The sequence below is a fragment of the Aulonocara stuartgranti genome (genome assembly GCF_965226115.1).
Source record: "Aulonocara stuartgranti genome assembly, chromosome: 11".
Taxonomy (NCBI): domain Eukaryota; kingdom Metazoa; phylum Chordata; class Actinopteri; order Cichliformes; family Cichlidae; genus Aulonocara; species Aulonocara stuartgranti.
In genome coordinates this window covers 25,374,665-25,401,336 of record NC_138947.1, presented here as the reverse complement: position 1 = coordinate 25,401,336, position 26,672 = coordinate 25,374,665, and the positions used below count along the sequence as shown (strand labels likewise).

The following is a 26,672-nucleotide window of genomic DNA, read 5'->3' as shown; positions in this document are numbered from 1 at the left end:
CTCCACTGGAAGCAATGGGGATATTTTTTTTCTAATTAAAAAAGCATGATGGAAAAAAAATAACTAGGATCTTTTTATTGTTACGTTGTTAGTTGTTCAGCAGATGTCAATCTATAGATACTCATGTGTGAAGCAGTTTGTCCAAGTTTGGGTGCTGCTTCTGGTGTTTCTCTCTCTGTCCGGTAATCAGGAAATGGCAATGGATTGCGCTACATTAACCAGGCACAGTGTTGCCTACCTCCTGGCAAAACTCGACTCTTACCAGAAACACCCTGTATATACTGCACATACAGTTTCAATCAATGCAAAATATAAATATAAAAGTATAAATCCAGGCTTTTGACATAATTGGATTTGCTTAGTTTCCACAGTTCCAGTAAATCTCACTTGTGTTTTATGGTAGTTTTGTTCTTCATTATTTTTGTTTGTTTGTTTGGCAGAATTATGAAATCATTGATACCTGAGGTTTAATAGGGTTAAACTCCAGGTATCCAATGAGATGGCAAAAGTGAACAAAAATCTATTAAAAACAGAAACTGCTTCTGAAACTCTCCAATTTGTTTCCCCAGATTAATATATTCAACCCCTGCAGCAGCTCCATAGCACTGATGCAGCCAAATCGGTCTAACTTTACTGATGCATATGCATTTGCAAACGGTGGCCCACAGCAGCTGGCCGGTGTTTAATGTTTGAGTCATTTCATAAGATCAGGTATATAAACAGCTGACAGCAAAAAATGTTTTACATTTTTAAGTCTGTGTGGATAAAATGTGTGCTGCTTTCAGGGCCTTAAAATAAACACAATTAAATAAGGTCACTGCAACTCCTGTAGTTACCTCACAGGAATATCTTGTTGTCATGTTGCTGCTTTGCTTACTGGATGTTGCTGTTAGGAATATCAAGAACGTTAATGAAGAAAAACCAATCCAGAAAAACTCTGAGATTAAAAGATTGTTTTTCATCCTTTAGCAGCCAGCTGTCACATCTATGGGTGACGACATCTAAGCTTTACAATTCTCCATTCTCATGTTTAGGTACTTGTTTTTTTAATTACTAATTCTAACAATAAAAGAAACTTGTTTTCATCTGTTGTGCCAGAAAACAAACTGTGCTAAAGCTGGAAAATAAAAAGAAAGTTTCAAAACACACATAATTAATGTATAATTATTTTCAATCAACTGATGTTTTTGTCTTTATAGAACACAGACAAAGTATCGCAAATATAAACTTGACAAATTATCTGCCATCAATAGCATAGCCTTCTGTCTGTCACAGCTGTGAGCGGAAAAAAATAACAAATAAAATAACAAATGCAGCCTTTATTTTTAAATTGAGTGCCACTGTTAATGGTAGATAGCTTTTCACATTAAAAAATAGAAATCACAGGACACGTGTCTAATAAGAAATAACTTATAATTTATGATTGTATTTTTGTTATTATGTCTAATCAAAAATATAAATGTGATATTTTTTAACTATTTTTGATCATAATTGATTATAATAACTTTAAACTTAATGTGGTAGGTGAACTGACGTCTTCCACTTTTCTTTTCCCCCCAAATATCTTCAGTCCATCCATTGTTGCATCCGTGTGACTATCTGTGATTTTAGTAAAAGTAAAGGTCATTTAATGCATGAAGCAGAGCGGGTAAAAGACAAGAATTGATTCAGAAAGATGAAAAGCAAAGGATGACAACAGAAGGCTACACCATGTGACCTGTTGGACAAAATCAAGTTAACATAGTTGAATGAAAAAGTTCTTCTAAATGTGTTATAATCAAATGGAAATGTGTCTTTATATCATTACCCTTAGAGTGCCCGTCATGGCCCCAGGCATTCTAAAGAGCTCTCATCTCAGTCTTTAAGCTCTAAATGGTTTTCTCCACTGAGAATACCTCTTCTCATTTTTCACTTTACTTAGATGAAGAAATATTTTTCTTGAAGTAGGCAAGATAATTGCATAGTTTATTCTGGCATTCATAATGTTAGTCAGTACCAGCTTCAAGATATTGCAATTTGCAGTTGGATTTTGTTGTTGTTTTGCTTTTCTTTAAAAAAAAATCGATACTACACACATTGATGCTGATTTGACTTTCTTTGCCATTTTATCCTATTTGACAGTAATTTCAGAGTGCCAGCTTATAGCCTCTTCAAAGATGCATCAGTGAGTTAAAACCTCACTTTGTGGATATAATAAAATAAAAAAACAGAGGCATTGCATAAAAGTATGCGGCTTGTTAGGGGTTAAGAGTGCATAAAAGTATGTGACTTATTCAGTTTGAGGGTTTAGAGTAGTCTTTACCAGCTGAATAGAAGACTTGTCCCAACAGTTTGCCTCTGCTGAAGCAGTATAGCACTTCAGAGTTTTTGCATCCTAGAAAGAAATTACATTTGCCTTGGTGGCTGTGACAGATTGACAGTTGCATGTGGAAATGTTTGGACAGTGACAAAATTGCTCTGTATGCCAACACAACATATATAAAGTTGAGATGCAACCTCGAAGAATAGTTCCTAGTGCTTTCAAGGGCAATATGCCCTCGGTAGAGTCTTTTAACCTCCTAAGACCCGAACTCTTCCATGGCATGCATTTTTAATTTCTCTTTGATATTTGGGCTGATTGGGACCCGATGAATGTAAAAACAAAGAATTACCAGATTTTTTTTTTTTACCTGATTTTTGTTCCTAAGAAAAATGAGAGCCACATATAAGGATATTCGTTTAAAATTTTGATAGAACAGCAGCAGTATAATGTCTTCGTAAGTGGATATCAGGCCCTAGTAGAGCAAAATTAAACATTTTGGTTTAAATAACTTAAAATGTGATGTCCACATATGTGGACGCCAGGTCCTAGGAGGTTAAGGCACATTGGGCCTAGGTGATGAGCCAGACCCCTACAAAGAAGAAAACCTCTGGGTACTGGGAGCCCCGTTCTGGAGCCAGGTCTTGGGAGTACCCCACAACTCTGGCCGGATGGCTGGCCTTAGCCTTTAGATTTTTGCCCACGTCAAAGGTGCTTCTGGATTAATTTTTTTTAACAGATTGTCTAAGGACAGCGATAAGTGGAGACTGTGTTGGGTTAGGTGGTCTTAGGATCTCATTTCTGCTTTTTTTTTATTATGGTTCTGTTGTCTTTATGAAGCAAATACCTCACTGCACTGTAGCACCTCACGCCAAATAAGAAGCGCTTAGCATGAGAATAAGCATAAGTGTGATGCTGTGGTACTCGATCAGAAAGGTTGGAGTGCCCACTCCTGGTCCAGCTGGGAGGAAGCCCTGGGGTTGAGCCAGGATACGCGGGAGAGATTGTATCTCTTTGGCTTGGGAATGCTCCGGTTTCCCCCAAGGAGAGTTTGGGGAGGTTTCTGGGAAGAGAAAAGCCTGTGCATCTCTGCTTAAATTTCTGCCTCTGCAGCACCTGTATAAACAGCAGAAAATTGATGTATGTATGGATTTAACCGAAGAACATATTTAAAGCTATATTTCAAGAGTTCGGAAAAATTACATTCAGTTACCTAGATTTAGTTGGATGAATTAACATAATCATTAATAATATGCAAATTTTTAAGACTTTAAGAATCTATTGCCACGAGTGAATGCTTGGGCACTGTTGCCTCAGAGCCAGAGCTCTGGGTTCAACCCTCTCTGCTTGTATACATTTTCTGTGGGTGAGCTCATTTCAGTTACCACTGGGGAGAGAATAAAACGAAATAACATGCCAGGTTAAATCTGCCTATGTCAGTCCTGGACAGTCTCACAAAAAGATGGCGTTAATGTCAATTTTACTTCCTAGTTAAACAAAGGTTAAAAAAAAATACTTGGAGTCTGTGAACAGCAGTAATGGGTTTGCCCCTTTGCCAGGACTTTACTTCAGTTGTATTTGTTGGCGGGTCTTTCTTGTTTGATCTTTGTCTCCTTTAGGGTAAATACAAGCTTAATGGCTTTTAAATCATGGAATATTTTAAATATATACACTACCAGTCAAAAGTTTGGACACACCTTCTCATTTAATATTTTCTTTCTTTCTTTTTTCTACTTTCTACATTGTAGATACTTACTAAAGACATTAAATACATGAAGCAAGATATATGGAATTATGTAGCAAAGAAAATTTTTAATAAATAACTCTAAATTTGTTTTATGTTGTAGATTCCTCAAAGAAACTGTCGGACTTCTCTCAATGACTTTTTTTTGACGTAGTCATCTGAAACGGTTTTCACTTCAGATGTGCCTTATCAGGGTTCACTTGTGGAATTTCTTGCCTTCTTAATGGGGTTGGCACCATCAGTTGTGTTGTGCAGAAGTCAGCCCTATTTGAATGTTAGAATTCATATTATAGGAAGAACCAATCAGCCAAGTAAAGAGAAACAACAGTCCAAGAGTGTGCAATGCAGTGATCAAAGCAAAGGATTGATATTTTGAAGAATCTAAAATCAATTTTGTTTTTGTTTTTTACTACGCAACTCCATATGTGTTCATTCATAGTTTTGATGCCTTCTATGAGAATCTACAATGTAAATAGCCATGCAAATTTCTTTACTTAATCAGTCAAATATGTGAAGCAAAATGCTGGTTGTGAAGGGTACATGTTTTTGGCTGCAGTTGGTTAAACTGCAGCTGGAAAGTCTAAGAAATATGCCCTAGCATCACAGTTGCCATAAAACAGATTAGCGTCTGTTTATCCTCTAAATAGACAAGGCATCAGATATCTTATTTGAGTGTCCTGGTTCATGTTATGGTAATATGTTTTAATGTTAAGACATGTGGCTTCTGAAGCATTTCCCAGAAAATGAAGTAACTGTCCACTCCTGCTTGCTTTCTAACCATTTTTAAAGATATGCCTTTAAAGTAAATCATAGTAAACACAGACTTTTAGTTTTTCTTTGGATAATCCTCTCACAATCTGACAACTTCCTTCTGTTCACAAACCCTGAGGGTATATTCAGTTTAAGCTTGGTGAACTTAGACATGGAAGGTCACTGTAAGTTACGGTAATCTTATTTGTAACCAAACATTTCTTCTTTCTCTCATCCAGGGAGGGACAGTATTTTCTTTGGAGGACTTACAATTGCAGTCTGTTACCCATGGGTCAAACTACGTGGAGTTATTTAGCGTATTAAGTATGCCTGTTTGGGTTGCTGTTTGAACCTCGCACACCATGCACTATTGATTAGCCTGTGGCTTTGTTCCTACGTCAGCGTTGCGGTTTTGAAAGCATGGTTGAAGGGGCTAAAAAGAGATGGGGTGATAACTAGTGTTGTGTAAATGTTTGGATTACGGGTGGCTGAGATCAATCTAAGAGCTGAAGTGCTGCTTTCAGGACCAACTAACTTTTAGTTTATTTAAGCTGTAGCATAAAACACTTTAAGTGTAATCTTTTAAATTTAACCTAAAACATATAGTTTGACTTTCTCCTACTTATAAGGTGATTAATCTATAAATGTGTTTGTCCTTGTCTCACTCTATAGCTCCCTCAGAGCCTTTGCTGTGCAAGTTTGCTGATGGAGGCCAGAAGAAGAGACAGACCCAGGTCAAATATCCCCAGAATGGACGATCGTGGACACGGGAAGGAGAGGTGAGGCTTAAAAATATATTTAATCATCAAAAAAAGCTCCCTGGGAGACTTCATAAAATATTCTCTTGGCCTGCTGTCAAATATAGTCTCTTGCTTTTCTCAATTAAAATGAAAAAACAAAACTGAACACAAGTCTACTGAGAGGACTTTAAAAAGAGAAATTACAGTTATCAAAAAAATCATTTACACTTCTTTCAATTAAGTTTTATAGCTGAAGGATAACATTTCTTTTATTATAATAGTCAAAGAAATGAGTGATTATGCACAGCGGTGTCCATATTATGTTTTAGGAAACGTTACAGTTGTAAATCATCTATTCTAATAATTTTCAATATGCAGCTGATGCTCCCTTTGACTCCATTTTTTTTTTTTTTCTTCAACATACCGCAGAATTTAAAATCATAATAGCTTGACAGATCCCCCTCCTCTCCGTGGGGTCATTATCCACTTTCATTTCTAGTAAGGCACTGTAGGTTCAGTTAGAGATGCTGCTGACAGTATGAAAGCTGGCACACAAAAAGGTTGTTAAATTTAAAGTATAAGGTTTCTGTAAGGTCCCAATTGCAAACTTGTTTTTGCTTTTGTTGAAACTCCCACCTCCTGTCCGTCATCTTCAGAAGAAATGAAACCTTGTGCAAAGGATTGAAAGCAGATTGACTGTTTCACAATGCAGAGAGTTCAAAAGTTTTTAGTGTCAATACCAAAGCTTTAATTTACAGAACAAGGGGAAGTGAATAATAATGCTGCCACCCACACACCCCGGTGCAGTTTTTAACAGTTTCCCAGTGTTCTCGTTACACGAAGGTTGGGAAAGAGCAGGGTGGTGGAGTGAAATGAAATGGAACCAGGCTGAAACTATGCACTGTAACAAGAGGCGCCGCAATGAAAACAAGATGTTGCAGTGTTTGACCTTTGCTCATGGCTGTGTGGAGCAGGCACAGATTGCAGCTTTAGTCTTTTTGTATAAGAGCAAACGTGTGTGTCATAGCCTGGCTTATCATTGGCCGAAAGGCTGGGCACACCCTAAACAGGTCACCAGTCTGTCACAGGGCTAACACAAAGAGATAAACAACCATGCACACTTCATTTTACCAACTGTGGAAGTGAGCCACAGTATTTGGAGAGAACCCACACAGGGACAACATGCAGGGAGAACAGGCTGCCAAACCCAGGACCGTCTTAATGTGATGCCACAGTGCTAACCACTGCACCACCATACCATCAATTTTGGTGGTATTTTTTGTAATGTGTCATCAACTAGGAATGGGAGTTAAAAAAACAAACAAACAAAAAAAAACTCCAACTGAATAGTATAAAACATAACTCATAAAACAGTCAGAAATGAGCAAAGTCTGCTGGCCAAGGTTAAACATCCCTGCAAAAAATGCATCTGCCTTTAACCACCACAGTAAATACCTTAATCACATTATTAAAAAGCTCAACTTAAATGTATTCACAATTAAATGTGTGGTATTTTGCACAGTGGATTTCACATATGCAGTGCCATTGCTTGGAGAGTGTAGCTAAATGAGCAGTTAAAGCACATACAGCCTTTTTTCAATGCAAGTTAACGTCCACACAGCTTTGCAGAAATGGGTAAAGTGAATATGTCATTTTATTCAGATTTCGCTTAAATACAGGCATTCATTTGCTAGATAAAAATACTATGGAGCTGTGCCGGTTTTGTATGTCTTAATTTCCAGAGCACTCTCATTCCCAACGCGTAAAATACAATTTGTCACGTCCCAATGCATCTCGTAGTAACCTGAAAGGTAGCCTTCCACTTACTCCAGATTCTCAATTGAATCCAATAGAATGGCACTCGCGGTGGTAACACGTGCTGCAGCTGTCTACCTCTAACCTTAACCTAAAGCCTATCAGGTAGTGTTTTCCAAAGTGATTCATGAACACAACGAAAAAACATATGTGCATGTATAGATTCATTCAAAACCACTGTCATGCCTCTGAACGCCTAACATACCGACGATTTGTCACATGTCAGTTTTCCGTTAACGTACTTCCCTCTTGTCAATGTCTGTGTGAACTTGAAATAAGTGATGACTGCTTTCAGTGAGACACCTCACACATTTGTCTGTGGCACACGTCGTGACAAGCCCCGCTCGGCCCTGAAGCATCTCTTCAGAGGTTTATGCATTTGTCAGAGCCAGGCCTCAGAGTCCAGGCTGACTTATATAAACTAATACTTCTGCTAATAGAGACATCTGGCCAGGGAGATGCTTTGAGGTGCTTCACTGCCTACTTATCTCAGTCAACTCATTCTGATACGAGTCTGGCCTTGGTACGGTGACGTGAATACGTGCGTTACACATGTAATCACACGCTTACAGAATTTGTTTTGGAAAATGGATAAGGGATACGCATGTAGCTGTGTAGCAGCACAGAAAGAGATTTGCTGTTAGATGAATGCAAATCCCTGGAGTTGATCAGTTTTTCTATTTGGTGTCTAGCAGTGCTTTTTGTTGCTTCTGGAGTCTATACCTACCTACCCAGCCTAGGCTTGGCTAAAACAGTGTTTGTGGAAAAACCAAACACTGAGCTGGGTTCAGCATCAGGGCACCCTTTCAACTCATGTGCCAATTTGGAGAGAAGAGCCTTGTGTAGAATGTAGAGTAAGTACAAATGACTTGTGCAGGGCCGATAGATGGTGATGGGGTGGTGACAGAGTAAAAAAAAAGATTAGGAGCAAACAGTTGTTTTAAGTCTGGTCCAGAATTGCCAAGAGGTAGTCAAGTGGAAGCAGATCTTATTCAAACCTCAAAGAGAAGCCCAGCCTCAATCATTTGAACATGGTAGAAGGAATGAGACAGACAGAAACCACAAAGGGGCTAGTGTCACTGATAAATGCTTGGCTAAACATATTTAGTCACTATTTAATAACAGCTTTATGAAGGGAAGAAGGGACAGAGGGAATATAGAAATATACTAATATAATGCTGTTGGGGGAAAAAAACCTTTAACTCAAAAAATGGATCAAAAAGAAAAGTTTGGGCTGCTTCAGTGAGTAGTTTGAGTGCTTTTGGCAATTTTTGTGTGTGTGTGTGTGTGTGTGTGTGTGTGTGTGTGTGTGTGTGTTATTGCTATTATATAACATTATCTTATTTACCACTGAAAGAGCCACATTCATCCATACAGTACACACACTGGTACTCTACTTTGTGACAGTTTGTGTAGAAAAAAATCTCTTACACTCTCAGGCACACACACAGATAAAATGTGTGTTAGGAACATGGGGGGCGCTTCCCAAAAACACTTAAACTTGGACTAGAGAAGGCTGGGATCAAACAACTGGCCTTCTGAGCAGATGTCACTTACCTCCTGAGCCACACCCTTCTTATGGACTTTTGAGTAATCTCTAACTTTCCTATGTTGGGCTGTTACCTCCATTAATGCCAACCAGCATGGATTTGTTTGACTTAGGTGGTAGTGCAACTTCTTAATGTCTTGTTTATTTATTTGAATGCTCCTCAGGATAATCAAACATGGTATAGTGTGAACTGTTTTTTGTAAAAGAAAATAAATTACCATAAAACTTCTATCCATCCATTCTCTTCCACTTATCCTTATCAGGGTCGCACTCATAGAAGCAATTTAGAATTATCAATTAACCTAACCCCAATAATTGCATGTCTGTGGACTGTGGAAGGTAGCTAGAGTACCTGGAGAGAACCCACGTAAACCCAGAAAAGCCCAGCCAGATAGTGGAGTTAAACTCATACCATAAAAGTTGACTTTTAAAAACCTTTAAGGAGAAACGGTAAAGAAAATCTAAAGCGTTCCACTGTCTTTGGTCTGCTAAAATTTAGAGTCAGTTAGAACTGGGAACTTATTTTGTTCCTACCTATTTTATATAGTCATATACCACATGCAACAATCGTCCCTCACTGACCTTCATGTGTTTGATTTTGTTGAGCATGTTAAATAAAACGACTGCACTTATAAATGGCTCTTTTGCTCAAAGGCAATTATTCCAAATAATTTTATTGTACATAAGAGCTTTTAGCTGGATTAGTTTGGAGTCTTTAGACTGCTTATCTATTGTTCATTCAGTAGGTCCTTATATCCCAGTCACTTTTGAATTTTGTGTTTTTTGTACAACGCTCTTGTATAGTTTGCTTTCTCTGTTCATTACACATTATAATGTACAATAGCTATATCATACTTTATTGTTTATTTAGTTGTATAGAGTAGCTGTATATGTGATAAAGACCACAAACACAAATTGGTTAAAAAGGCAAGTCATGTATTTAACATTTCGGTGTATGTGTTTCTTTCTCCAGAGTGGTATGGCGTTGACGTATGACCCCACAGCGATGCAGAATGGGTATGTAGAAAGTTGTTTTTTTTTTTCTTTTACCTCTCGCACGAACAACCTCGATCTAAAGAGTGTCTCCAAACTTGACTTTTTACTTACATTGTTACACGCAGCCTGTTCAAGAGTGACAGTATAAAATCCTCCTAAGATCAGTGCACTGAAACATGGCAACAACCTGCAGAAATATGCACAAGAGCACCTGCATGCAAACGAGAGGGTCACACATAACACACATTAACCCATATACCTGAACTGATACAGAACACACATACTATCTGGCGTTCGCTCTTATTCTTACACCTAACTGATGCAGATGGAGCATTTATTTATGCACCTATGCATACAAGCTGTCAGAGTTGTAGGTTTTGATTGCAGACAGGAAGATGGGCGTTGTTGCAGTGCTGCTGTAATACTTTCGTCAGCCGAGGCTATCTGCAGTGCTCCCAAGTTGGTTGAGGAGAGCAGAGTGCCTGCCTGTTTCAGGGGGAAATTGGAGATTGGTGTTGTCTGGTAGGAATGCTGCTGGTGATGTGATCCCTGGAGATGCTTCCCTGCAGCTCTGCACTCTTGTTCTTCTCCTCCTTTTGTCAGATTGGTCCGCCACTTTATACCTTAAAGCCACTCTTTCTTTTTTCTTTTTTTTCTAGTTCATCTGAAATTATACAGTCCTTTTTCTTTTCACTGTTTTTGACTTGTTTCTTGCCCTCTCCACATTGTTTTGTATTGCTCAATTCTTCTCATTCGTTCTGTTTTCAAACAGCTGCTTTGCTTTGAGTCGTCTTTGGTGTCTTTCGGTGCGAGTGTGCTCATTCGTGCATGCATAAATGGGCACTCTCACGCAAGCATCTGTATGCTTGCTGTGTGTAAGCCCTCTCCAACCTCTCTTCCGAGGTCATCGTAGCTCCTTCCGGCGAAGCACTAAATGACTGTGAAATGCTAATGCAGCTAATTAGAGAGGCAAAAAGCAGGGAGGGAAGTGGGTTGAATAAAAATGGAGGGCCGAGTAGGGTCAAGAGGAGGGCAAAGGCAGAAATAAAGTCAGTCCAAGGAGAGGGGAAAGGTATGAATCAATTACAGGTTTCACTGTGAGCTTGAGGACAACGTTTTTTTTGTTTTGTTTTGTTTTTGGGTTATTTTAAAGCATCCATTGCCAGACACACATTGTTGGAAAGCTTATAGTTTGTCTTATCTTAACCTACTTTTGCTTATTCTGAATCTACTAGCTCCCATTAAGTGTATCTCCTGTCTTTTTTCTTGCCCTTTTTTACTTCCCTTTTCCATCTATAGGAAAAGTCACTGGGGTCACCACTAAATCACTCAGTAATTTTTCAGTGTAAACGCCTGACAGGGCATTAAATCACACTAGGGATCCACAGAGGCTTTAAAATTCAGTCCTGTAATAATGTTCTGTTTGCAATTACATGTTTAGTGCATTGTTTAAATAGCAGTGCCGGGGTCCCCATTGACAGTTGGCTGCTCAGGGCTAATAGCCTACATCAATAACCTTGGGTCTGTCCTCTGCCTTCTGCTTCTCTCTCTCAATACACATCAGTCTAATGAAAATACAATAAACACAATCAGAAAACCACATTGAATAACCTGGCCCTGTCACCTCATTTGTATTCATCAGTGACAGTAATACAGTATCTGTAATGCAAGTCATTTATTAACTGTACAGTGAAAAAGATGGATCCATAGCACCGCATTGTGTTTATCTCTTGATTCTCATTCATGACAAACAAGTTCCAGTTTGTACTCCAGCTTATCTACATTTATTTAAACCCTGCAATATAATGTCATGTCCAAAGTTGGAATATGCAGTTAATCTAAGGCAAAAAAGAATTGGAGACATTTTTGAAAGTGAGTTGTAGCTTAGAATAGCCATCATTAATAAATAGTAAACTGTAAAACTACTTGGTTAGATCTCTGAATACATGGTTGTTAAAAGGCCAATAAAACATTAATAAATTGGAGTTAATTTAAAATCAGTCTATGACTATTTGCAAACCTTATTATCACACCAAGAAATTTGATTTCATCCACCATTTCTTTGTTCCATCAGTAATAACACCAAACTTCACATTTTTACTGCTATTTCTTAAATATTTTGTTTTGTGTATGTTCAAAGTTATTCCATTGACATTAAATCATTGTTTAAATTTGACTGATTCATTGACAATAGCAACAATGTATGTAACTTATTAGCAGGACAGTGATATCATAAGCAAAATGTACATATAGATTTTTTTTCTGAATTACGATTACCATTCATGATTAAAATGAAAAGTTCAGGACCTAGCATCGATCCCCGTCCAACTCCAACTGTACATATTGTTTTCTCGTAAATAACTCTGGAACCAATTATAGGCTATACCTCTGATGCCATAGAGCTACAATTCAGAAAACAAAATACTGGGGTTCACAGAACAGTCTTTTTCCTTTTGCACATATATTTTCTATGAAATCTATACTAGCTATTTCTGTAGATCTTTGCTCTTTCTGAAGCTGTACTGATTTTCACTTTGCAACAATACGACTAATGTTTGCTTGTTGCACATGGTTAAAAGTAGACAAAACACGCAATCGAGCCGCAGATGAATTAGAACCAAACCTGCCACGAATTTCTTTTTCTGGTTCAACAGAAGTGAGTCATGTTGCGTTAAAATAAATAAATGAACAAATAACTGGCGTGTCTCTATTATATATGTACAGCTACTACTTAGGCCTCGGCACACCAAGTAGGGCATAAAAATCCAACAGGGAGACTGAATGTCTGTGAGAAGCACAATCACGCTCTGCAGCTTATCGCAGGCAGCTGCATGCACAAGCCTTGAGCCGCAATAGTTTAAAAATATCTGACGCTTTACATCTCGCAGTTGAGGTTCAAAACTGCTCATGCCGTCACTGACTGAACAAATGTAATGTGAAACAGAATGTGCAATAACAGAACAGGTGGGTACCTCAGGAACCCATTTCACCCTTGAAATGAAATGTGTGCATGTGTCGCAGGCGACTACCACCACAGTCCTCCTAGGTTTTTCTGTCTTTGGCTGAGCCCCATTGTCATCTCCGTGCATGGGCTATTACTATATGTTGTGCTCACTGCGGATTTTAAGAAATATTATGGAGCGACCTAACAGTAGTTTGAAGTTGCCTTTTAAAAGTAAATTAAAAATGAGTTTGTCTTTTTATTCAGGTAATTTTCTTCCCTGATTGAGAAACACTTGATATGTGGCAAGTACCTTTTTTCTACAATCATGGCTGTGTTAGAGATGGATAGGGTAGGGCTTCGCTTTCTGTCTCTGGCCCTTGGTTTCCCCTCCCCTCACTGGCTCCATTATTCAGTCAACAGACACTTTGGGATCGATCGGGCACAGCAACACGGCTTGGCGGATGAAACATGTCCTCTCTAGGTACACAATGATAAATAAAGCACTGCGAGCCACAGCATTCTACAGCTGCAGAGCTGAGGGGGTGAAATGGGGGGAAAAAGAGATCAAAATGAGAAGGGCAAATAGAGGCATAGGAGAAGTGAATAGATTATAAAATGCAGATGTTACAGATGCAACCGATGGGAAGTAGGGTGTGCGTAGGTGGAAACATAAAGAGCAATACTGAAGTATTTCACCCACTCACACATTAAGGTAATAATTCATTATTATGCGTAGCAGTGGTGCAGACTCCTTTGTAACATGATGTGTAGTCTGGTGCGGTGTCAAGTCTCATTCTAAGATGTCTTTGATTGTGCTACATAGAGTGAAGCTGCAATATTTATTGTTTCCATGACAGCCTTGATGATGTCTGATCCATTTTGTCAGTGTTGTCTTGAAGTGTACTGGGTAGTTCAAAACAAACTGAGACAAAAGCCTCATTTTCAGCATTACATGTGGTTATGTAGGGTGAGCTGAAACTGCAGAGAAACCTCTGGATTGTTAATACACGCGTTTGGTTCCCTCCCAGGTGATTATTAGAAGTTAGATGATGTGGACAGTCAAAATTAAAATGTATGTCTTGTGCTTTCATAGGTTCTACTCTTCTCCATACAGCATCTCCACGAATCGGATGATTGCTCAGACATCGATCACACCCTTCATTGCTGCCTCTCCTGTCCCCACATATCAGGTGAGTTTAACCTCTCAGAAGTTTGATGAGTGCCGTGGCCTACTTAAAACCAGAAAATCCCATTCCTGACTCTATGTAGAGTAATTCCTGGATGTACAGGTGGAGTTTGTCATACTTAACCAAAGATATGAACCCAAAATGAAGTTATCAGCTCTGTAGAATCAAGGCAATTCTTTGTCTAGCAATGATAAAATGCAGGCTTACGTTGCAGAACTCCTCCTATCCATCTCCCATTCTTGAGCACAAATGCTGCTTTTAACTCTCAGCTCTCATGTGTCGCACCCGTTCTCTTCCACACACAAACCATATCAAGTTATGTCAGAGCTGGCTGGCAGCTGCTGTACCCAAAAACAAGATGGAGCTCTAGAGCTCTATAAGAAAGCCAAATTCAAAGACTCATGACTTAAAGTATCATGCTTTATAGGGAAAGAAAAAACATTACCTTTCATTGTTTTAACTCATCATTGACAGATGTAGGTAAGAGATCATACAGATGCAGGTACAGAATGCATGCATACAACAATAACGCATGAGACAAAGGGACCCTCAGAGACTCATTTCTGCCTTCAGTTTGTTAGAGTTGAGCGGTCGGAAGGAGAACAAGATGAAAGTATGATTTGTGGCCAACTTAAGCTTTGATGATGAAACCCTCACTGTGAAGCAGTAATTGTTAAGACTGTTTTGCTCTCTGTGGTCTTCATATCCTTTTATAATTACGACAAACTTTCTGTATAGTGGACCCTTAGTTACTGCTGTAATATTCTTTAAGACGTGCTGGGACTGAGGCTCTGAAATTGGCTTGTAAAGGCTTGAGATAATGATTAATTTTCTTACTTCTCTTCTTTGGTTTTCTCATTTTCACTCGCTTCCTGTCATTCTGTCTTCCAATTGTCATTCTCAATGTTCTCTCTTCCTCAATTCTTTACCCACTTACAACAATCTTGCTTTTGATCTTTCCTTTCCTCTCATCTCGTCATGACCTCCCCTCTGCATCATCCTACTCGTGTCCGTCCTCTCCTTCTCCCTTCCCTTCTCTTCTCTTTCTTCAGGTTCAGAGTACATCTTGGATGCCACATCAACAATATGTTATGCAACCTACAGTAAGTTTTTAAACCAACATTTCCTTTGTTTTTAAGCCTCGTTCTGTAAAGTCTTGTTCTCTATTTTCCAACCCTTTTCACTCACTCCTTTATTTATTATATATAATAAATGTACACATGCTGAGTGTACAGCATGTGTCAATTTTTCTCCCTGGCATACTCTTTTTGTCTTAAAACTTTCAGTGTGTGTGTTTAATAGCTTCATTACTCATGTGAATGTCAGTGGCAGGATTTATGGGAGAAAAACTACAAAAGCTTTTAAAGCATAGGCTGTATTGGTCTCGAGGACTGCCTGCAAATGCTTTTATAACAGTATTTAATGTGCCCTGCCTTTTTCTTCATCAAATGAGTATTTAATAATTCAGGAATGAAAATGTTAGTAATAACAACAGGTCACCAACAAGTTGGTATGAATCACGAAAACTGCGAAAAGCCAAGTAATAAAAGGAAATTCTTCCAATAAGTGCTTGAGAGCCAAACCCAGGTCAGAGAAGGAAAATAACTGTAACCCTGAATCCCAGCCCCACTCTGCTGAATCAGCCTGTGAATAGCCTTCTCAAAGGACCTCAGAGAGCTTGGCGAAACTCACTTTAGAATCTGTAATAAAAGGTTGCTCCCTGCTGGTTTTGAATGAAACTGCATGTACAAAAACAGGTTTCCAGACAGCTAATTTAAAGCACATTATTTATCTATAAGTCAATGTACATGTGTAACTGCTGCTCAGTTTCATATAGTGATGCATAAAATTTGCATATCAAAAGCAGCAGTGCATCTTTGTGTATATGATGCATAATGCAGTGATGTAAAATCCAACCCTTGGTGTTTATAGCTCTTTTCCATCCATCCTTGGCTAGAGCTTTCTCTCACATTTTGTCTCTCATACACATAGCTTTGATTGACGTGCAAAAACGTTTTAAAACACACCCACACATTCTGTATATTTACATGAAGAGTCATGAATCGACTCTGAGTGTAGGTGTACAGTCAACATACTCTATAAACCCACACTTACCTACAAATTCTCTCTTCTTTTGGCAAACACAAACATAACCTTAACACAAACTGTGGGCTTTTCCTTCCTTTGATACAGGGACTATATACAGCCGCTCTATGTTATTAAGCCTCCACAGGCTTCGCTCTAAGCATAGTCCAAAGCCTCAGTCTCTCTGACATTCACTGACTATTGTAGCATAAAATATAAAATCTCCGTGCCTTCATCTTGTCATCTGACAAAGTACTGCATTGAATTAGTGGAATTAGAAAGCTATATCATATAAATTGTGGAATAGTCCAAGCTTAGTCCTGCTTACAAGATGATTACTTCTCAGTGTAGCAGGACCGATGCATTATGAAATCACAGGCAGAAGAGATTCATATTACAGTAACCTTGAAAGTCTTTCAGATAAAATTTAACTTCTATCTCCTCTTAAACATTTGTTCAACAATAGTTTAAAGGTCTATATCAAACACTATATGGACAAAAATATTCATGTTTCAATTCTGGTGTCTTTAGTCCTGGCGATGCTGGCTCGTTCTTAAGCCTGTGCCTGTGGCATTAACATCAAACTAAAACTGCTACGCAGCTCCTGCAGCTCTAATGGTGCCCCAGTACCTTCGTCAATATAGTGTATCTGTTAAAGTAGCCTGTAAGAGATGAATGTGCTTACATTCAGGGGGTTTATCTGTACACCTGTGCTAAAAAAGGTTGTATGATTTTGTTCTGTCATTCATGGGGTGAAGGAGTTTATCAGGGCAGGTACGTAAGGCGGTGCAAATTTCTGCAATCGTATCCGCCGTGGTTGCCAAAAATCTTTAGTGTTCAGATTTGTTGCTCCTCCTCTGTTGTTCTCTCTCCCTGTCTTCTGTCTTGCTCTTTATGTCTGTCTGGCAAATCTTAAACACATTCTGTTGTCTTGTCTGATTAAAATTATGTCTCTGAGCGGGGATAATACCCTTCTGTAAATGTGTTTTCAAACAAATGTCCCATCTAATTATTTGGCAGGCCGCTTGATATGACTTCCTAAGACTTGGGAAAAGACAGGGTGAGCTTGAGCAGAGATTGATGGTTTGGAGAAAGAGAAAAATAAATAAATAAACACGGCGGATTTGACAAGGAGGACAGGGGCGAGAAGGAGGTGCAGGGAAAGAGGAAAGAAGGGATTACAATGAATATATTGAGAACAAAGAAACGAAAACAGCCGCTGCAAAAGCATGTTTGGGCTGTGCACATCTGTTCTCCACCCTTGTCTATGTATAGACAAATTCCCTGTTAGACAACAAAGATGAGGGGTAGTTATTGTATTTCCTGGATACTGAAGAGCTTGACAAATTAAAGCTGCATCAGGGAGGGAGACTGAGAGACACAGCAGCTTAAGTCTGTTCCTATGGTAGCAGAGGCTTCCTCACTGCTGTACTGCAGTTAATGACTGGTAACTTTGATAAATGCTATGCACTCATTGACACTTTTAGCTAGATGAACATGCGCACACCTCCTCTGGTTAACAGTCCATCATCTACTTTGAGATTTTTAAATGCTTGTGGCACCAAAATTGGAATGTGAGACACTCTGTCGCTAAAGAAATTAATGAGTCTAATTAAAAGGTTAGAACAAGAGAACAAACATCAATGCTGTGTGCTGTTTTCATGGCTCAGGATTAAAAATGCACATACACTATTGCTCATAGGTTTGGGGTCAACTAGGATATTTAAATTCATGAAAACTTAATCTAACAGATTTGCAGTGAAACGAAATAGACATTAATAACATTAGATAAAAATATTTTTGATTGATGGAACAATTTTGTACTGTCTCAGTTTTGCAGCCTTGCAGCCCTTTGGCACTCTGGCAGTTTTTCTGTTCCCATAACAGATGAGTAGTTAAGAGCCAGTGACTGCGCTGGCCACTCCATTATAGGCAAAACACCAGCTGAGTAGTTCCTATAAATGTCAGAGTTGCTTTGGAAATCAACTCCAGTCTTGCTGTATCCACAGGCACTGTATGGCACTACAAAACAGAGTGAAAGCCTGCCTTTCTCTTGTTCAAGATCTTTTGCTGTACAAATCTCCCACTTTAGCACGACCAAAGCCTCAAACCATCAAATTTCCTCCACCACACTTAGCAGATGCTGTCAAACACTATTCCAGCATCATTTCATGTCTGAAAACTGCTTACGTCTGCCCAATATTTGTGTGTTGTGTTTTGGGGATTTTTTTCCCCTGTCTTTATTTTCTACTTTTATTGACTGATCACAGTTATGGCTCTTTGGACAACTCTTCCTAGAAGGCCAGCATCTAAAAATCACCTGCAGGCTGGTGTTTTACAGGAACCATTTAATGCAGTGACCAGTTGAGGACCTATGAACGATCTTTTTCTCAAACTAACCACTTTGTACTGTCACCGGAGAATACTACACAATGCTGACATAAACACACTTAATTTCAGATTGTTCAGTTTGCCTCATGCAATAGCATTTACTTCTTAAAACAAGAAAACTGAGTTATTTTTTTAGCCATGTTGAGTGTAATCAAAACCAGGAACCCTTATGTTTCAGACACAGAAGTAAATTTATTGCTTATGTAATCAGTACAATCGTTTTCAGCTGTGCTAACATAATTTAAAAAAACTGTGGATTTTAGGAGGGGAATTTGAATTTTACATGATAAATTTGCATTAGGTTGCATGGTTTGTAGTGTTTTTTTTTAAATATTACTTAAAAATAATACATTATTTATGGTTAAGAATTGCATTTTTAAATGGTCATTTGTAAAATTACTGATGAGGTTGACGTTATTTCAAATAAAAAACAAATGTGCTTTACTTTATTAAAAGGAGCAGTAGAGGCTCACACAACTGTGATTACCGACAGACACCAGTGTAGCTACACACTGCCTGATTAATGTACACACACATTAAACACACCTGTACACACACTGCCTTAAGGATTGTGCATTTCTGCGCCTTGGTGGGATGCCCAGATTACTTGAACTGCCTGTCTTTACATCTTAATTAGTGAGAGGATGTCTTTGTGCATAATTACTCACAAATCCCCCTACAGGAAATGAATGCATTAGCCAAACCACGCAAAAAAAAAAAAAAATCACACACACACACACACACACACACACACACACACACACAATCAATGCTGCTTATTGAGGAGGGCTGTAATGAGACATCTAAAGAACTGGGATTTCAGCTCTGCAGGAGACAAAGGCAGTGTACAATATCAGGGCTTGCAAATAGAGCTCTATACCTCACGTTTGTTTTGTTTTGTTTCCTAACCGCGAGATCCCGTGTGTGCAGAACTGTCACAGGTGCATGCCTGCGGGTGCATGGATAAAGCCGGGAACTAAGGAGTACTTGTCTGGTTTTACGCCGAAAATCCAGTGTACTTTGTGTGTTGATAAAGAGGGTGTGGTCTCAGGAAATCAGCTTATAGAATAATAGAAACATCTGCACGTCGTAGCACACCACCTCAGTAAGAACAAATAATGCCAATTCAAAACTCTTTGCATTCTCACGCACATGGAGCGCCCATCATAAAAACAGCATTTAGGGGTTTTCTCAATAAACGAGTATCATTATCACTAATACTATGTATTTGATGCTTTCAGACTGCCTGCAGCAGTCAGTCTGCTTCTCTTCTTTAATGGGAAACTGACAGGGGAGAGGGAGAGAGGGCAAGTTCAAAGTTGAAGTAGATTCTGTGTGGGGTTTTTGTTTTTTTTTAAGTCATGTCCTCAGGGAAACGATAACTGTCATGTGGGCTCATTTATACCCCAGGAAAATCATCTGATGCATTAAAAACACGCACACCATAACATACAACTGCACTCATTACATACTAATACATAGTGCCCGGGTGCAGACCCATACAGAGATGGAGAGTTGATCACTTGTAGAGCTATAAATCAGAGCAGACAGCTACTCATTGTGGGTTTCATTTTTTTGTTTCTGCCTGGAAACCTGCTGTGAGATTGGATGAAGTGAAAGAAAGAGAAAGGGAGGATGAGAATTCATTACAAGAGAGAACGCATTATTTAGATGGTTGAAAAGCTCGGGTGTTAATACGATTCTGGCTGGTAAATTTACCTGCATGAGCCAAAGCTTTTGTGCCGGTTTGAGGGTAGATCTGTTGGTGTGTGTGTGTGTGTGTGTGTGTGTGTGTGGGCTTTCGTCTCATTCACTTGTAATACTGAGGAAAGTGTTTACAGAGCATTTCTGATGCTGCTGTGTTCTGCAAACAGATCTCTCTATGAAGACAGCAGTCAGGAAGAAAAACATTGTACCTTTGTTAACAGCTCTGACAATCTTTGTTTGCACAGTGTGTGCACGCGTGCATGTTTTTTTCCTGTAAAGCCTGCAGTCATAAGGGTCTTACCTTACAGAATCTTAACTGTGAACAACTGTCAGACTGTATATGCATTCAAAGCGAGCACTTCAGATATCTAGAACTTTCCTTGTTTTGAAAGTGTGTACTGTATGTGCTTATGTGTGGTTTTGTTGTTGCGAGCCTCCCAGAGAAACCCTACAGATTCAAAGCTGTTAAGTCGTCTGCCATACAGCCAGGCGTGTGCCTAAAATACCTAAATTTAATACTTGTGTTCTTCTAACGTTATGTCTCAACTTGAAGCTGTAGAGGTGCTGACTGCTCTCAAGAGCAGCACCAATACATAACCACTGATGCTGTCTGTGCTCATGGGAAGTGTAGTTAAACATCCATCACAAATAACCAGAGCACACAGTCTCCTATCAAATCTTTACAGAGCTGTTGAAGTTGTAGCAGAGCTGCACTGGAAAAGTAGATCTCAGCGCATCAAGGTGTTAGACTGCTTCAAAGGCCTTCACACTCAAGAGATTTAGAGTAAAAGCGTCTCTGCTCCATTCACAAGCAGGTTCTGTCAAGCCTTGCTGCCAAGCCTGCTGACTGGTTGTGTTGCTCATGTACAAACTCGCACAATTTGCAGTCACCAAATGTAACTACTTCTTCTAGCTGCAATTTTTTTTTACTTCAGCTTAAAAAAACTACAATGTGTCATTGCTTTAAAACACGTTGTACACTACACTTTCTTACTTTGATAGGTTAATGAGTGATCAGAACCCTTTATACTTTATACAGTAGTTTATAGATGTTTTCTTAATTATGTGTTTAAGCTGTAAACAGTGTTGGGGAGTAACGGAATAAATGTACCGGTGTTACGTATTTAAAATACAAAATATGAGTAACTGTATTCTGTTACAGTTACTGTTTAAAAGGGTGGTATTCAGAATACGGTTACTTTGTTGAAATAAATGGATTACACGGGGGTCTTTTCCTGTTTCATATGTTAGGCTATGCCCTCTCTATTTTTGGTAATTCCACGCTGGTGGAAACCCAAATGAAACTCACATTAAGAGGCTCTAATGTCTGTGTCTCAATCTCGCGGCCCATGTCACCCCTCCTTGCGGTCGCATAATGATGTGAAGAAATATTTTTAAAAAATTATCATTCAGTAAATGACCTTCCAGAAACGGGAGCTGGAAGCATGTAAATATAATAATAACCACTGCAGCCAAAAAGAGTGCCCGACAAGCCCAGTTGTAAGTAAGCTATTAAGACTCGACTGGACACCGTGTTCGTGTTTTCCTCTGAAACAATAAGTTCCGTTGGAGCAGTCTTTCAACGCCTCTCTGTCTCTCACTGGCAAACAAAGTAAAGCTAGTTTTCGGCTACGAGCCCGACACAGAACCGACATATTAGCCAGAGGTCCCTTTAGCAATTTTGCCATTAAGGTCTCAGCATTGGTTTTTTTTGTTTTGTTTTTTTAAACCAACATGTCAAAGTTGTTCTGAATCTTCCCCCCCCCCCCCCCCCCCTTTTCTTTGAGTTATGTTTGCCTGCAAATTGCTTAAAGCTGTTGTCTCTTTACTCAGCTTATTTCTTTCTTTTTTTAATCTCCACATTTCTTCCGATTTAATTTCCTTTCTCCACCATCTGATCATATATTGATTCCTGCATCTGAATTAAATATCACTGAGTGACTCCAAATCACTTTTGACTCCAAATAACAGTTATTAGCTATAAGCTGACTGGATTTGTATCCTTCCATTTCTACTCCAGGGTGCTGTGATCACTCCAGCTGCTGCCATTGAGCCCAGTTTGTCTATTCACCCCTCCAGTGTAATGGCTCCTCTAACCCAGCAGATGAACCACCTGTCTCTGGGCCCAACAGGCACTGTAAGTCTCCCCTTTGGCCAGTCAGCTCATCGTGCTGTGTGTGCATGTGTTTGTTTTATCCTTTGAGTTATATGTGTAATATAATTGTACACTTGCAGTTTCAGTGTTTTTCTCAGAGTAGAAGCGCTAGAGCAGAGGAAAACTGCCCCGGTGCTTCTGTTTTCAGTCTAAAATGTGAAATGACCATAAGACAAATGACACAGTCTGTGTTCTTCCCCTTTTATCTGTAGTACATGCCTGCTGCAGCGGCTGCTCCTATGCAAGGAACCTACATTCCCCAGTACACTGCAGTGCCTGCCTCGGCCATCACAGTGGACGTAAGGACCGAAACAACCTGCAAACTTTCATTTGAAATGAAAACTGCTGATTAAACATATATATTTTGTGATATATTAGTCTTGCTTAGCCTTTGGCAATCCGTATACTTCAATGAGAGAAATAATTTACACCAAACCCTCCCCAAAGATCAGAGGAGCTGTTTTACAAGTTCACAAGTATATAAAGTTAAAATCACAGACAGAAAACTGACCGCACCAGATCAACCTGTCACCTTTAAAAAAAAAAAAAATGCTAATTGAATTTTTCTCTTTGGATTCCTTATCTATGTGCCATAAAGGAGTCCCTACTTTTATATGATTGCCCAAAGTTTCAAGGCTTTCTTTTGTTCCTTAATATCTGGCTTTCCCCCCCCCTGTTCAGGGTGTGGTGACAGACCCCTCTCCACAGACAGCTGCCCCCTCCTCACAGGACGCCAGTGGGCAGCAGCCTTTACCTGTGGAGAACACAGGAGATCACGCCACAGCCTACTCTTACCAGCAGACTAAGTAAGTGTGATGATTGCAAGTCTGTAATTTTTTTCACATGGTCTTGTACAGCTGGTGCATCCTAACTGGTACATTAACTGTATCTGGAAAAATGAACAGCATCAGCTATAAAGGACTGCAGTAAAATTCCCAGATTATGCCGCGCTTTTTCTGTTTTGGTCACAGATGCATGGCAACCTTTGTTTGCAAAATTCTCCTTCTGGCTTTTTATCTTTTTCCTGGTGTTTATCTTGTTTTTCTGCCTCCTAGATAACCGACGGGTGGTTTCCTTTACACATAGTGATTGTACAAAGACTGTTGTGCCTGCTTACAAAAAAACCCGGTAACATTGTTCACGGTTCCCTCAGTCACGTCCTCGCTCACTGACTTTTCTGTCTCTTTTAGATAACAGGATTGGTAGGAATCATTGCTGCGTTGCCTTTAGGAGGACTGCACGAAGGCGCTGGAGACGCAGAGTATCAAAAGGAAACGGGACAAAACAAAAAACAAAAACAGAGGTGACATGGACATCACTGACGGGAGAATGCTTCCACTGTGCACGGGCACCAAATAAAAGACAAAACGAAGAAAAAAAATATCTTTCTTACCTGGTTGAACTAAGAAAAAGACAGAAGAAAAAGCAAATGATGGTTTGCTAAACTCAAAGACAATGAAATCAATGGCAGTCTCCAACTTTGAGTTTTCATTTTTCACCATGAGACTGGACTTTGCCTCCAAAGGAAAAAAAAACAGATAAGGGGACATAAAGAGAAATCTAAAGTCAACCAACTGTACAGAAAAAAAATGAACATTTGAATGTGCAGGTAGATTTTCAGACTTTTTTATTGAAAATAGAAGGAAGCCAAGTCTTGAACAAAAACGGGCTGTCTTCCTTTGATATTAAGCTACATTATTTCCATTCTTTTTATTATTTGAGTAGTTTTCTAGAATATTAGTGTTTTCGTAAATCTTTATTGCCTTAATTTTCTCAAACTTTGGGGAAAAAAAGTTTCCAAGTGTTGAATTATTTAAAAAAAGGACTGAGTTGTTGAATGATTTTTTTTAAAGGGTTCTTTGAGTTTGAGAGCCTCAGAAATGAAATCTACAAAGCTATCTGTATAAGACAAAAAAAGGTTGTATTTGTATGAAGGTGATTTTAAATTATGTGGTACAGTGCAGGTGATGTTGGTTGACTAGGGAAAAAAATCCTTTTACAACTTGTGGGAGCAGTCAGCCCACCGCTTCCTGGAAATGCAGTTTAGTTCAATCATGGGAAAGAAATTCAGTTTCTCCACCACTTATTTTGTATTTTTATTTTTTTCATTGCGGTGCTTTTAAAAGTTTTTCCTTTGCCTGCTTGCTTGTCTCATTGCAAAAAGAAAAAGGAACATTTCTGACTTTGAGAAAAAGCAGAGAAAAAAAAGCTAGGATTTTTAAATGTGCAAAAAGCAATAGTTTTAGTAAAACTGTTGACAGTTTCTTGAGTCTTTCTTAACTGTTGAACAAAAATACAGCCCGCGGGTGGCATATTTTATACCAAAGATGAAGAAACTAAGTTGTAAAGAGATCTTCCTGTTGCTTTTTCTTAATTTTTTCCACTTTGAATCTGCTTTTTGGTTTTTGTCAAGCTGTTGCTGTGTGAAATGATCAGTGAATGAGAGCATGCAGTTGGTCCTTTAGCACATTTGCCTCAATGGGACGAGATGTTTTGTGCGTCATGTGATCAAACTACCACCGCATCTAAAACCCTGTGGAATCCTGGTGAAAAAGCTACTTTTTATTAGACACCCAACGACATCCTGCCGAGGCCTCATCGACTGACCTTACATAACAACGCCCAGACGGCATAGCTCGCGATGAATGCTTCCCAAAATATGACAGATGTCATTGTTTTGCATAATCTAAGTCCAACTCACTGTTTTGTCTCGTTCTTGCCAAACACAAGCCACTGAAAATATGAGCAGGTCAATGATCTCTGTGAGAGGAAAGGGCATTCCTGTTGAACGAAATGATTTCAGCTTATATATATTCTCCTAAAAAAAAATAAGGAGAATTACTTTTATGTTGCCTTTACTTTTGTTTTTTTTTTCTCTTTTTGATGATTATGTGTGAGCTGCTAAACACTTTTCAGTATTGGGGATTGAGGTTGTCTTATGTTGGGTCTCCGTGGAATATTTGCACCTCCAGAGTGACTGTAATTGATCATTTTAAGCAGAATAAAGATGAAAGAAACACAAACGTGCATTATTGTGCCTAGAGAATATCGGTTGAGAACAGAAGAAAACTTAAGATGAACTTTAACTGGCTCGCACTGGTTCTGAGGTCACGCCTTCGAAGACTCACACGCCTTGACTTTCCACCAATGAAAGGAAGCTAAGGAGAGACACAAGAAACAAATAGACATAGGAGAAAACAAAATTGGTTTAACCAAAATCAAATGGATAGAAAGCTCTAAAATAAACAGGGGTAGGGAGTGAAAGAGAGAGAACTCAAAATCAAAAGTAATATTTATAAGATCTTTTTTTTGTACAGGTGTGTACAAGAAGATGCAACAGAAGTAACTTACAGTGGGGCAAAAAAGTATTTAGTCAGCCACCGATTGTGCAAGTTCCCCCACTTAAAATGATGACAGAGGTCAGTAATTTGCACCAGAGGTACACTTCAACTGTGAGAGACAGAATGTGAAAAAAAAATCCATGAATTCACATGGTAGGATTTGTAAAGAATTTATTCGTAAATTAGGGTGGAAAATAAGTATTTGGTCACCTCAAACAAGGAAAATCTCTGGCTCTCACAGACCTGTAACGTCTTCTGTAAGAAGCTTTTCTGTCCCCCACTTGTTACCTGTATGAATGGCACCTGTTTGAACTCATCATCTGTATAAAAGACACCTGTCCACAGCCTCAAACAGTCAGACTCCAAACTCCGCCATGGCCAAGACCAAAGAGCTTTCGAAGGACACCAGGAAAAGTATTGTAGACCTGCACCAGACTGGGAAGAGTGAATCTACAATAGGCAAGCAGCTTGATGTGAAAAAATCAACTGTGGGAGCAATCATCAGAAAATGGAAGACATACAAGACCACTGATAATCTCCCTCGATCTGGGGCTCCACGCAAGATCTCATCCCGTGGGGTCAAAATGATCATGAGAACGGTGAGCAAAGATCCCAGAACCACACGGGGGGACCTGGTGAATGACCTGCAGAGAGCTGGGACCAAAGTAACAAAGGTCACCATCAGTAACACACTACAACGGCAGGGAATCAAATCCCGCAGTGCCAGACGTGTTCCGCTGCTGAAGCCAGTGCATGTCCAGGCCCGTCTGAAGTTTGCCAGAGAGCACATGGATGATACAGCAGAGGATTGGGAGAATGTCATGTGGTCAGATGAAACCAAAGTAGAACTTTTTGGTATAAACTCAACTCGTCGTGTTTGGAGGAAGAAGAATACTGAGTTGCATCCCAAGAACACCATACCTACTGTGAAGCATGGGGGTGGAAACATCATGCTATGGGGCTGTTTTT

General features: G+C 39.2%; 1 protein-coding gene across 5 annotated transcripts in view; it reads left to right on the top strand.

Moving 5' to 3' along the window:
• The window catches only part of LOC309717931 (RNA-binding motif, single-stranded-interacting protein 3-like), a 162,899-nt gene extending 138,006 nt beyond the window's left edge, over positions 1-24,893 (top strand). For all 5 annotated transcript variants that reach the window (XM_082552863.1, XM_082552862.1, XM_082552864.1 and 2 more), the window contains 8 exons: positions 5,466-5,572; positions 9,871-9,914; positions 13,931-14,027; positions 15,077-15,127; positions 22,228-22,344; positions 22,575-22,661; positions 23,044-23,168; positions 23,553-24,893. In XM_082552863.1, the coding sequence (XP_082408989.1) occupies positions 5,466-5,572; positions 9,871-9,914; positions 13,931-14,027; positions 15,077-15,127; positions 22,228-22,344; positions 22,575-22,661; positions 23,044-23,168; positions 23,553-23,556 (632 nt within the window). In that variant the 3' untranslated portion in view covers positions 23,557-24,893. The remainder of the gene's footprint in view (positions 1-5,465; positions 5,573-9,870; positions 9,915-13,930; positions 14,028-15,076; positions 15,128-22,227; positions 22,345-22,574; positions 22,662-23,043; positions 23,169-23,552) is intronic.
• The last annotated feature ends 1,779 nt before the right edge of the window (positions 24,894-26,672 follow it).